The sequence below is a fragment of the Mustela nigripes genome, chromosome 16 (assembly GCF_022355385.1).
Source record: "Mustela nigripes isolate SB6536 chromosome 16, MUSNIG.SB6536, whole genome shotgun sequence".
NCBI lineage: Eukaryota > Metazoa > Chordata > Mammalia > Carnivora > Mustelidae > Mustela > Mustela nigripes.
This window is the reverse complement of record NC_081572.1, coordinates 35,527,518-35,540,069: the sequence shown is the minus strand read 5'-3', so window position 1 is coordinate 35,540,069 and position 12,552 is coordinate 35,527,518. Positions and strand designations below refer to the sequence as shown.

Here is a 12,552-nt window from a genome sequence, read left to right as displayed (position 1 = left end):
ATTTCTCTGCCCCCAGATACATAAATGTCACAATTTCTAGTTAATATGCAGTATTACAGCCATGTATATATTGCTCATAGCAAAGCAGTATAATAAGCTGTCCTTTCTTATATAATTTTACTTGCCCTCTACTTCATAATCGCCCTGTTTTTTTCACTTGTTTAGTTTTTGTATACCTATTATTAAGTTACTACTAAACCTATCACCAAAGCTGCATAACACCTGTCCACTGGCCAGAACATCAGATCCTTTTTTTTTCTTGGTGATGTTCTTCCCAGAGCTCCCAGATCTCTGGCTCCCACCTAGACTGGTGGCTGTCAGTGGGTATTGCCACACAGTTACTACTTGGGAGCTTCTCTGCCTCACTCCGGGATCCCCCAATTGCCCTTTGTCCTATGACAAACCCCTGCCCCCAGAAAACCTGTTGCTGGAGCCTGCGGCTTCAGTTTCTTAACGGCCTTGTTTTTATGGAACATGTTCTTTAGTAGCTTCTTGGAAAAGGTACATGTGGGCAGATTTTTGAGTTGTTGCACCTCTGAAAATGTTTATTTTGCCTCAAATTTTATATGTTGGCTGGATTTTATAATTCCAGGTTGGAGACCATTTTCTTTCCAAATTTATAAGGTTTTTTCCTTCTCTGTTCTTTGAGTGTTGTGACTGAGAGTCCCAATCCATAATGGTGATTAGTGTTTTGGTTTGTTTGTGTTTTTGTTTTTGTTTTTCCAAAAGCTTTTACAGTCTTAATTTTTATTCATAGGTAGTAAAACTCACAGTGCTATGTCTTGGTATGGTTGTTTTGTTTTGTTTTGTTTCATTTGCTATGCTGGATATTTTGTGTGGATTTTTTTAACCTGTTCTTTTGTTGGGGGAAATTTGTATTACAGCTAACAATTTAATAATTTCCTCCCTTCTGTTCTCTCTTTTGGGATCTCCTGTTAGAAAGAAGTTTGATTAATTATCTAATATTCTTATTTTTCTTACTTGTTCTTCTGTCTCTTAATATTTTGTTTTACCTTCTGGGAGATATTCTCTACCTTCCAATTTTTTTGATTTTTGTTAAAAAAAATGTTAATTCTGAGAGTTCTCTCTTATTCTCTCAATATTATTCCCTACTGCCCCACCATCCTGGTCTTATTTCACATATCAGTATTTTTTTTTTTAAGATTTTATTTATTTATTTGACAGAGATTACAAGTAGGCAGAGAGGCAGGCAGAGAGAGAGAGGGGAAGCAGGCTCCCTGCCGAGCAGAGAACTGGATGCGGGGCTCGATCCCATGACCCTGAGACCATGACCTGAGCCAAAGGCAGAGGCTTAACCCACTGAGCCACTCAAGCGCCCCAAGTATTTTTTTTTTTTTTTTTTTTTTGACACAGAGAGAGAGATCGCAGGTAGGCAGAGAGGCAGGCAGAGGGGGGCCTGGGAAACAGGCTCCATGCTGAGCAGAGAGCCCGATGCAGGGTTCGATCCTGAGATCATGACCTGAGCCGAAGGCAAAGGCTTAACCCTCTGAGCCACCCAGGTACCCCTCAGTATCTTATTTTTGAGGATACTTCATGATTTTGTCTTCTGCTCCTTGCATTGACTTTGTTTCCTTCTAGTTCCTTTTCCTTCATTTGTTGTGATATTTGTCATTTGTATAAAAGAGGTTTATCAAATAGTTGATGATCACTGTTCATATTTAAGTTTCTGTTCATATTTAAGAATAAGGCTTTAAATGCTTCATTAAGCAACTGATTAGAATCTTCATGTTTATAGATAGGATTGTCAACCAGGGAGCCTCACTGTAGGTAGCTTTTGAAACCTGTGGGACCCTGAATGTCCACAACTTTTCTCATAAGCTTGTCAGGCTCCAGAAAAGATTCTTTAACAGAGATATGGAAACTATAAAGAGTTAAATGAAAACGATAAAAAATAAAAGTATAATGAATAATTGTTTCATGCTTATCAACAGACCAGACTTGCAGATGAATACATCCGTAAATTTGAGAGTAAATCAATAGAAATAATTCAAATTGAGAAACAGAGAGAAGCACATCTGAGAGCTGTGGTACGGTAGCCCACAGGCTACCATAGTTGTTCTTGGTGCACCAGGAGAAAGAGAACACATGGATCAGAGGCTGTACCTTACACAATGAACAAAAGATGAAAAGCACAGATCCAAGAAGTTCAGAAAGCAAAAGCAGATGAATACAAAGAAAACAAATTGCTGGAAACCAAACATAAGGAGCAAACTTTTAGGGGAACCAGCAAAAAAGAAATATTATGGAAAGAGGAACAAAAATAAGAGTGACAATGGGCATCTTTCAAAACCTGCAAGCCCAGGGATGCCTGGGTGGCACAGTCAGTGGAGCATCTGACTCTTGGTTCCAGTACAGGTCATGATGTCAGGGTGGTGGGATCAAGCCCTGCGTGGTGGGATCAAGCCCTGCTCCACACTCAGCAAAGAATCTGCTTCAGATTCTATGTCCTTCCCTCTGCCCATCCTGCTCATGCTCTCTCTCACTCTCGCTCAAAAAATAAGTCAGCCAATCTTTAAAACAAAAACAAACAAATAAGCAAAAAAACCTGCAGGCCCAAAGGTAGTAGCAACATCTTTAAAGTGCAGAAAGAAAAAAGTGCTGAAAGAAAGTATCTGTTGGGGCACCTGGCTGGCTCAGTTAGTAGAACATGTAACTCTTGATCTCAGGGTTATGAGTTTGAGCCCCACATTGGGCATATAGAGATTACTTAATAAATAAGAAAGTTGGGGTTGAGGTTTGTTTCATTTTTTGTTTGTTTGTTTGTTTTTAAGAAAAAAATATCTGTCAACCTAGAATTCTGTTACGAGGAAAAATACCAAAATACCTTAAAAAATGTAAAACAAGGGATGCCTGGCTGGCTAGTCAGTGGAGCATACAACTCTTGATCTCAGAGTTGTGAGTTCAAGCCCCACACTGAGCTTTGCTTTAAAATATTTTACTTTAAAATTTTACTTTAAGATTACTTTAAAAAAAATTTTTTTTAATTTTTAAAAAATGGAAATGAGGGGCACCTGGGTGGCTCAGTGGGTTAAAGCCTCTGCTTTCGGCTCAGGTCATGGTCACAGGGTCCTGGGATCGAGCCCCGCAATAAATAAATAAATAAAATCTTTAAAAAAAAAATGGAAATGAAATAAAGACGTTCAGACAAAAGTTGAAGGAATTCATTGCCAGTAGGCCTATACTACAAGGAATATTAAAGTTCTTTAGGCCAAAGGAATATGAAACCATGTGAATATTGGGATTGATACAAAGGAGTAAAGAGCATTGGGGATGTGGTCAGTTTTAGCTGTGAGCCCTCAGAGACACTGAGTAGCCTGCCCAGGTCAAGGTGGGTTGTCGCTTCTCCCAGCTTCCTTCATTTCTTAAAGGTGTCCTCTGGAACTAGGAGCAGCAGAAGTGAAAAACCCCCCACTTCACAGATGGGGGAATTGCCTTGCCCAAGGACACAGTTGAATTCAGCATTCCCTCATTTGGTCAGCATTGTGCCTGGAGAAGAGGGCTCTGGTGGGCCCCATATCATGAGGTACAGTAGGAGGGAATGTGGACATGGCTCCCACAGGGTGGTTTCTGCCACAGACATGGACGTCCCGCTGCCTGATGAAGTTCTACGCTGTGGTGGCTGCCTCACCCACATCCCAAGAGAGCCACAAGATTGCAGAGAGGATTGAACAGCGAATCTTGAACTCCAACCCTGTCATGGAAGCTTTTGGTGAGCTTGGTGTCCTCTGCATAGTACCTTGATTCTGTTTCCCCTGGGATTTGCCACTTCCCAAGGAGAGGAGTAGTGCTTTCAGTCCATCTGTGGGAGTTGGAGGATGAGAGTATCACTCACTGCCTTGGACCCGCAACCTCCCAGGGTGCCCTTGGGCTCCTTCCGTTAGAATCACCCCCTCCTCTGGCCTAGGCAGATGTAACAGAGTGCCAGAGAGGACCTTGTGGCTCACCTTGTTCAAATCCTGTTCTTACATATGGTTTCCTGAGGGTTCAGAGAAGGGGACTTGTCTAAGAATGCTCTTCAGTGAGTGTCCATGTTGTGACTCGAGCCTAGGTGCGTCTGGCTGGGCCCACAGCTGTCCCGAGGCAGAGCGGATATAAGTCTGTTGTACCTAGATGTTGTCTAACTCAGTAGTGACAGCTTGTTGGTTTTGGTCCTTTCCCTTCAAAGAATACAGTCCCTGACCAGCTAGGCTTGCTCATTCCAGTTCGTTGCCAAGAAGCTCTAACCCTCCTGAAACACGTTTGCTGAAGCCCAAGTGCCCATTCCCTAGTCCTGTCCCCTGTGACATGGAAACCCATAAAGGGGCTTTTGGGTGACTTGAGGATAGGGACGTGCCCTTATCCCGGCCCATAAGAACCCGGTCACACTGGGGGAGTGGTATGAACCTAGGTGTGATCTGTAGGGAATGCCTGCACCCTGAGGAATAACAACAGCAGTCGCTTTGGGAAGTTCATCCAGCTCCAGCTAAACAGGTAATGGCTGCTGCCACTCTGGCTAAGGGGAGGACGGGGATGGGGAGTCTGAAAGTGGCTAGGGCTGCTTCCAGCTTGGGCTGCTCCTCTGGGCAGAACCCTGCCCCTCCTGGCATGTAATGTTTGTGGAATAAATGAACCTGAGGGTGATCTTTGAACCTGGAGAATTCTAGCTACTCCAGCCTCTAAAAGACACTGAGGCAGTGTGCTTATCATGGCCTATGAATTCCTCCTGGCTTCTACCCTGGTTCAGGGGCTTCCAGTTAAACCACCACCTCTCTGGATTGCACCCCTGAGCTTGAAGCAGGGGTTTCTGTTCCTGCCTTGACTTGGGACAAAATGGTATATAGAGGCCTTGGCCCTGTCCACCTGAGCTGGTCACAGGGGAATGTTCTAGACCACCCATGGACCTGCCAGGTGGTCCCTAGTGCTCAAGACCCACTTTGACTAGGTGGAAGAGCTTTGGGGAGAGTGGCTATGTTGCATTCTGGCAGACATTAAGTCCTTAATAAATGCCTACCTGGTTGTGCCCAGGGCCCAGCAGATGACCGGAGCTGCAGTCCAGACATACCTCCTGGAGAAAACACGAGTGGCCTGTCAGGCGTCCAGTGAGAGGAACTTCCACATCTTCTACCAGGTTTGTGTCCAGCTGGGCCCACAGCTGCCCAGATGTAGGGTAGAGATGGATCTGAGCTTCCAAGCCCTCTTCTCTGCCCACCAGGCCCCAGGCCTGACACACCGCTTTCAGTGATGCCGCCACTTATTCCTGCAGACTTTCCGTGACTCTTCTGCCCCACGCTGGACCTTGGCTCCCAGAATGGTTTTGACCTGGAGATGCATTTGCTTTCTCTATCAGACCAAAAGGTCCTTGACACTGGGACTGAGTCTCCCTCATCAGACCAAGGACTCTTAGAATGGCACCTGTCTCCAGCAGAGTGAGAACTTCCCTAGAGCTACGTCTGATGTGTCTCCCATCAGGCTTGGGGTACCCCAGAGCCTGGATAGGATGTCTCCTGCTCATATGGACCTGGGCTCCCCAGACAGGAGTCGTGTTTTCTTCATCAGACCACAGGCCTCCTCAGCAGGCTGTTTTTGCATCGGGTTGGAGACATTCAGAACTATTGCTGCGACTTTTGTCCCTGGGCCTGTCCTGGGCTCTATGCCTTGGCTCTCTCACCTCTCAGCCTTGTGATACCAAAGCATTTTTCCTCTCGAGGCAACCCCGGGCTTATGCAGGCCTGGCTTCCTCACACCCTCACCTCCACCACCTGCCCACTCCTCCCCACAGATCTGTAAAGGAGCCAGCATGGACGAGAGGCTCCAGTGGCACCTCCCCGAGGGAGCAGCCTTCTTTTGGCTGCCCAACCCAGAGAGGACCTTGGAAGGTAGGGGGAGCCTTGTCCAGCACCCTGGACTGGCCCATCAGTACCCACTCACCCTCTGCACAGGGCCTGCCTTCACCCCTTGATGCCCCTGCTGACCTCTGGTCCTGACCCTGGGCTGTGACTTGGATTCCTTTTCAGAGGATTGTTTCGAGGTGACCAGAGAGGCCATGCTTCATTTGGGCATCGACACCCCTGCTCAGAACAACATCTTTCAGGTTAGAAGAAAAGGCACATCTCTTCTGTTTGGCAGAGGTGGTGGATGGGTAGCCCCTTTCATGGGTCCCTTCTCTGAACTCTGAAGATCTAGGGCTTGAAGCCCCACTGTGCAACCTCTAAGGAGTCAGTTACCCTCTGTGCTACTGAGCCTAGATGGGGTGTCAGGATGGATAGGGCATAGGGGACAATGATTGACTGCACAGATGCGGTGGTTAAAACCTAACACAGTGGTTGGGGGCTCAGCGGGGGGAGGGTGAGGTGCCTAGGTCAGTTACTACTGCAGTGATCAGAATATAGAATAGAGAACTAACGCTATCACAGCTTCGTCTAAAGTATTCAGACTTTAACAGACTTTTAAAATCATGTTCATACCTCTTAGTCCACTTGTTTTTTTCAGTAGTCCTACACATATGGAGATTATTCCCATTTTTATGCTTGAAAAGACTAGAGAAGTAAAGTGACCTCCCTAGCCCTAGGTCAGACATCACTGACGGTTTGTATCAGATGTAGGTATTCCGACTTCCCACTTTTCCCTCCTCTCAGAGTGTTGACCCAGGTGAGCTGGGCCCACAAGTGGCCTCCCTTCTCACCCTCCCAGAGCACCAGCGGGGATATATAGGGTGGGTTGGCAGCAGCCACAGCGAAGTCTGTGCGGGGGAGATGGTGGTGCACTGGGAAATGACCTCTGCCTCTGGATGGGGGCCGCTCAGGCAGGAGGGGGTCATGGCCTGTATATGCACTGTAGGGCTAGAGTTTGGCCAGAGGGAAAGCACATGGGGACAACCAGGGCAAGTGGACAACAGTTGGGTTCTGGATAACAGTGTTGGCCTTGCAGTATCCTGACCCTCTGCCCACTGGGCATGGCAGTCTTCTCCGAAGGTAGGCTGTGGCCTCAACTCTAGTAGCATGTAGAGACCCCCCTGCTTGGAACCAGACAGGGACGGTAGGGGAGGTCCTACTCCCCCAATAAGGGTCTGAGAGCTTTCAAGTTGCTGGACTTGAGTCTCTTCTCTGTAGCCCCTGGGGACTCATCCGTGTGGATCAGTGAGTGCACAGTCCACTGTAGAGTGTGGACTGGGACAGAGAGCCCACTACACAGTCCCAGATTCCACCCCAGGCTGAGCTGTCAGAAGCCCCACAATGCTGAGAAAAGGCCAGAGGGAGCCAGGACCAAACCCCCACTGGCCACACAGCAGTGAGCCTGGCACCCAGGTAACAGTGGTATTGTCACAGCCTGCCCCTAGAGAAGGGGAGGCACAGGGACAGGCAGTGGGTGACTTAGGAGCTCTACTGGCTGCCCTGGGAGGCATCTGAAGTCAGACTGCCTGGATTCTCATCCTACTTTCGTCTTTTACTAAGTCTGTGGCCTGTAGGCTTGTGATTTGAAGATTTTATTTTATTTTTTAAGTAATCTCTACACCCAATGTGGGACTTGAACACACGATCCCAAGATTGAGAGTCACACACTCCTCTGAGCCAGCCAGGACCCCTGTATGAACTTCTCCCTCTGTCACCTCTGTCATGGGCATTATCACAGCACATTCCTCACTGGTAGTTGACAGGACTAAACAAGGTGATGCCTGTAACTCTTACAGAATTGTGCCGGTGGGGTCCCTTCTCAGGGGGCATCAGTTAGGAGGTTCTCTTCTTACCCTGGTACTATTCAGCAGGAGACGGGCCCTTCCTGGGCGAGGCTCCAGCGCTGGAGAAAGAGCTCACACCATGTCCTCTCTTGCCCGCTCAGGTCCTGGCCGGACTGCTGCACCTCGGCAACATCCGCTTTGCCCACTCTGAGGACGAAGCCCAGCCCTGCCACCTGACAGGCGATGCCAAGTGTGAGGACAGGGTGGGGGCCTGGGGCTCGGGCTGTGGTTGTAGCGCCAGGGAGCAGGGCCCACCCTGTCTGGAAACGGGCTAGTGTGGGCGGGACTGGGTGGGGAGGCCTGAGGAGGGAATTCGGAAGGTGATGCTCTTGATGAAACTGTGGATGTTGGTCCTTGCCCCATCTCTGGGAAGACAGCATCGTCCCTATCTTTCAGATGAGAGAAAAAAAGAGGGTTTATAAAGTGATTTGTCCCACATGAGTCAGTGTGGACTGAGACCGAGAATCCTGGGTTTAAGTCATGTCTCTGCCTTAGGCAAGTCCCACTCACCTGAACCTAGGTTTATTCTGTCCCGTTGGGTGGGTCATGGTTCCACTGTGATGACTTCCACGTGGTCTTGTGAGAAGGGCTGTTTGGATGGAGTGTGATGTGTCCCTCTCAGGCTCTCTCAGGACATCAGCCTTGCTGCTGCAGCTTCCAGAAGACCCGCTGCTGGAGACGCTGCAGATCAGAACCATCAGGGCAGGCAGGCAGCAGCAGGTATTCCGGAAACCCTGTTCCCGAGCAGAGTGCGACACCCGCAGAGACTGTGTGGCCAAACTAGTCTATGCACGGTGAGCAATCAGGCCCTGCCCTCATTCCACATTCTCCGCCTATCTAGAGCTGGACCAAGCACCCTCAGGCAGTATGCCTAGGTCCCTGGTGAAGGCTTCTAGATAAATCAGGCACATTCTTCTCCATGCTTCCCAGACCCTTCCCAGATCCTTGGGACTGCAGGGAGTGGCTTCTGGGTTTTCCCTGAGCAAGGCCTTTGACCTTAATTCCAGAGTCCTCTGCCTGGGGAAGTTGCCACAGTCTGGGTGAAATTCAGCTCGTTGTGAAAGCATAGGAGCCTACCTTGCCCTTGGCCATGGGTGAGGAAAGCCTGCCTGACTCTGCCTGCGGAGCAGGCCTGGAGGGCAATCTGGGGCCGTCACAGTTCCAGGCTTAGACTTCTGGGTGAATTGGCTCCTCTGTCTCCATGTGCCCTCATACTTCGTGTCTTTATGTTACCTGGGGATAATGATAGATGGAGGCAGAGTGTAGCCCACTATCTTGCACAGCATAGTGTGCCGCAAGTGCGAGCCCAGAACATGGTGAAGGTGGGGTCCTGGCCTTTCCCTGGTCGGTTATTTGGGCATCTCCACCCTCTGGCCATGTGGGTAAGGTTGATTTCTCACCATGGCTTTTGAGAACCTTCAGGGTACCAAGTAAAGGTATCAAGGGCCCAGAATCCTCCAAAACTATGGGACCGAGTATATGCATGTGCTTATGGGAACTAAGGCCCTGGGGAGAGAGGGTCCCCCCGCTTTTGTGAACTTCCCAAGAGGCATTACTGGGGGAATAAGATCCACTGAAATGAAAATGGCCCGTGGCATTTAGGCTCAGGCCTACCCCCATTCAGCAAGAGACTTCATTCCCACTGCCCCAAAGCTGATTTCAAGCCAAAGACTTTTAAAGCCTTTGTGTCAAGTCACGGCAAAATGAGCAGATAAGATAAATATGACTTTGGCCACAGACAGAGTGAGCCTGTATGAAATAGAACATTTCATACAGGGTTACTGTATCAATTGGTCATTTGTGTCTAGTACCTCAGATGGGTACTTGAATCCCCTGTGGCAAAAACAGAAACCAGAGCCTGATTGCAGTAAGTTGCAGAGCAGTCACTTTAAGAAAAACTGTAAGAGGCCCCTTAATAGTACCGTACATAGTGCTGAACGTGTCCCCAGGACAGTGACTGCCTTGTCTTCTTGGGGGTAGGGGGGAATGGTCCAGAGTACAGGATGCCACTTGGGGCCACTGCGGGATCAAGTGGGGGCATGTGGCAGGGTCTCAAGTTCTAGGCACTACAGGTCTGGTTTTGCAGGGGAGTCTAATGAACTTGGTTCTTTACAAGCCTAATGCAGGCCTGCTCATCAGTTCCTTCCCTTCTAATCAAGACACCAGCTGAGTGTCTGGCCAAGTGACTGATGGGAGATGCACTCCCCATCTAGCCCCAGGGTCTCGTCCTTTGTTCAGCGTGCTGGCAGGACAAAACAGATTTCTGTCTTGTCAGGGGACAGGCACGACTATGGGGTTGCCAGGTTTGGGATACAGGCCCTTCGGAGCATGGCACCCTGGCTGGAGGAGCAGTGCTGCTGTCCCTCAGGCTTACCTGACCTCTCACCGGAGTCCTCTCTCCCTCCATCCCCATCCCAACAGGCTGTTTGACTGGCTGGTGTCCGTGATCAATAGCAGCATCTGTGCAGACCCTGCCTCCTGGACCACTTTCATAGGTAGCAGGGGCTCACCTTTTTGGGAGCACTCCTTCAAAAAAAGAACCATAGTGTCCACTGTGTGACTCCGGGCAGCTCTTTTCCCTTCTCTGCACCATCTTGTCCTCAGCCACCAATGTCTGGGCAAGATGGCTCATGTTCTCGGTGCCCACATCTGACCCGTCGGTAGCTCTCCAGGCAGACTCGGATGGTGTCTTGTCTGTGAGGGCCCCTCCTCCCCTGAGACCCTGGTCCAGCCTCAGGAAAGCAGTTGGGGGAGAGGCAAGATAGCTAGATTAGAGGGATTTGAGGGACATGCCAACATGGTTGGAACTGGGGTGGAAAAGTCAGGGAGAGGAGGAAGTCAAGCTCAAATATGGGAAGTTTGCTCAAGGGACAGTGGCATTTTAGATACCAGCTGGGCTGGTGAGATTAAGGCCCTCCAAATTGGATTGGACACAGAAAATGTTCTCTAGGCCGCCCCTCAATCCTCATTCAGCCTTTATTCCTGCTCTGAATTCTGAGGGGCCATGAAGTAGAGATGGGCCCCACCCCAAGGTGGGGTGTCTTCTGTGCCCACCGCCGGGTGTCATGCTCATTCAACTCCATCTCCAGGCTGCCAAGCATGCACATTTGTCCCAGGCTCCCACAGTCCCCCCAATACTCCTTCTGCCTGGGCAGCAACCCCATAGGCTCTCCACCATCCTCTCAGGCCTGCTGGATGTGTACGGATTTGAGTCCTTTCCCAACAACAGCCTGGAACAGTTGTGCATCAACTACGCCAACGAGAAGCTGCAGCAGCACTTTGTGGCTCACTACCTGAGGGCGCAACAGGTGAGGGGTGGAGAGCTTCTTCCGGGGGCTTACCAGGAGCCTTTCGCTCCTTCTTTGATGCCATTCTGGAATATGCTGTGGTATTGAGACCAGCCATGGATGAGCCATCTTGGCCTCAGATCACGTTTGCCTTCTCCTGCCATCTTTTATTCCCTAGGAGGAATATGCAATTGAGGGCCTGGAGTGGTCATTTGTCAACTACCAGGACAACCAGACCTGCTTGGATCTCATCGAGGGGAGTCCCATCAGCATCTGTTCCCTCATAAACGAGGTGGGGTCAGCTAGTGTGCTGAGCACCAGAGTGGGGCCTTTCTGGGGCCTTGGAGACTATACTGTGCCCCTGTGCCTCTGTCTTCCCCTCTGCCAAATGGGTTTGCTAATCCCTATGTTCCTTCCCTCTCAGTGTCACTGTGATGCCTCTGTGACAGCTCTGCAGTTGGCGGGGGAGGCACAGGGCATGGGGACTGTGAGGGTTGTGGTGAGCCTGTCTCGTGTTTGTGGCTGACCACCCATCGTTTTCCATGCAGGAATGCCGCCTAAATCGGCCAAGTAGTGCAGCCCAGCTCCAGACCCGCATCGAGAGTGCACTGGCGGGCAGCCCCAGCCTGGGCCACAACAAGCTCAGCCGGGAGCCCAGCTTCGTTGTGCTGCATTACGCGGGGCCCGTGCAGTACCACACCGCAGGCCTGGTGGAGAAGAACAAGGTGAGGCCAGGCCATGGCTTGGGGAGGCCTGCATGAAATGAGGTGTTGAGTTACTGCTGCACATACATGGAAGTTTCCAGTCATGCACTCTCTCTCCTGAACATCCTCCCAGAATCCAAAGTCACTTCTTAGGCCTACCTGCATGAGGTCCCTGATAATCAGGGATGAGCTGCCCAGAAATGACTCCTGTCACAGTGGGGCTCCGGTGAAGCCATCTTCTGGGGCCCTGTGAGCAGGACTGGCGCACCAGATGGGTGCATGCCACCTGCCCTTACCTGCTGCCCTTATCCTTTTCCAATAGGACCCTGTCCCCCCTGAGCTGACCAGACTCCTACAGCAATCCCAGGACCCCTTACTCAAGGTGCTTTTTCCTACTGACCCTGAAGAAAAGGCCCAGGAGGAGCCCTCTGGCCAGAGCAGAGCCCCTGTGTTGACTGTAGTGTCCAAGTTCAAGGTGGGTCTGGGGGTGCTAATATGTGCCTGGTTCACTCATCAATCTCATATATTTACCAGGCATCTCCCAGGGTGGGTACTGTGTGCTAGGGACCACTGATGAGTCACAGAAACATGATCCCATCCATATGGAGTTGGTAGCCTCACAGGGAAGATCGAGATGGGAAACTGACAAAGAGACATATAATTGACATGATTGAAAGCCTAGGATCTTGTGGGTGTGTGAGTGAGGGCCTCTTACCCACTGCTGATAGGGTGATCGTGGACAAGCAATAGTTCCTTGAACCTCTGTGCCCCATTCCTTCCCAGTTCTCCAGCGTCCTAGTCCAGCTGTCCTTGGCTGGTAGACTGG

The 12,552-nt window shown here is 49.9% G+C and overlaps 1 protein-coding gene across 6 annotated transcripts in view; it reads left to right on the top strand.

Annotated features, from left to right (window-relative positions):
- Positions 1 to 12,552, top strand: part of MYO19 (myosin XIX) — a 42,678-nt gene that overhangs the window by 20,175 nt on the left and 9,951 nt on the right. For 5 of the 6 annotated variants that reach the window (XR_009400531.1, XM_059381014.1, XM_059381013.1 and 2 more), the window contains 12 exons: positions 3,598 to 3,730; positions 4,422 to 4,491; positions 5,026 to 5,128; positions 5,780 to 5,876; positions 6,015 to 6,091; positions 7,837 to 7,927; positions 8,358 to 8,529; positions 10,157 to 10,230; positions 10,922 to 11,043; positions 11,201 to 11,314; positions 11,571 to 11,747; positions 12,049 to 12,201. Coding sequence is in view for 5 of the 6 variants with exons in the window: in XM_059381014.1 (XP_059236997.1) it covers positions 3,598 to 3,730; positions 4,422 to 4,491; positions 5,026 to 5,128; positions 5,780 to 5,876; positions 6,015 to 6,091; positions 7,837 to 7,927; positions 8,358 to 8,529; positions 10,157 to 10,230; positions 10,922 to 11,043; positions 11,201 to 11,314; positions 11,571 to 11,747; positions 12,049 to 12,201 (1,383 nt within the window). In the remaining variant the exon portion in view is untranslated. Of the gene's footprint in view, positions 1 to 3,597; positions 3,731 to 4,421; positions 4,492 to 5,025; positions 5,129 to 5,779; positions 5,877 to 6,014; positions 6,092 to 7,836; positions 7,928 to 8,357; positions 8,530 to 10,156; positions 10,231 to 10,921; positions 11,044 to 11,200; positions 11,315 to 11,570; positions 11,748 to 12,048; positions 12,202 to 12,552 lie in introns of those variants that run through there. The other variant, XM_059381017.1, reaches the window with a different exon arrangement.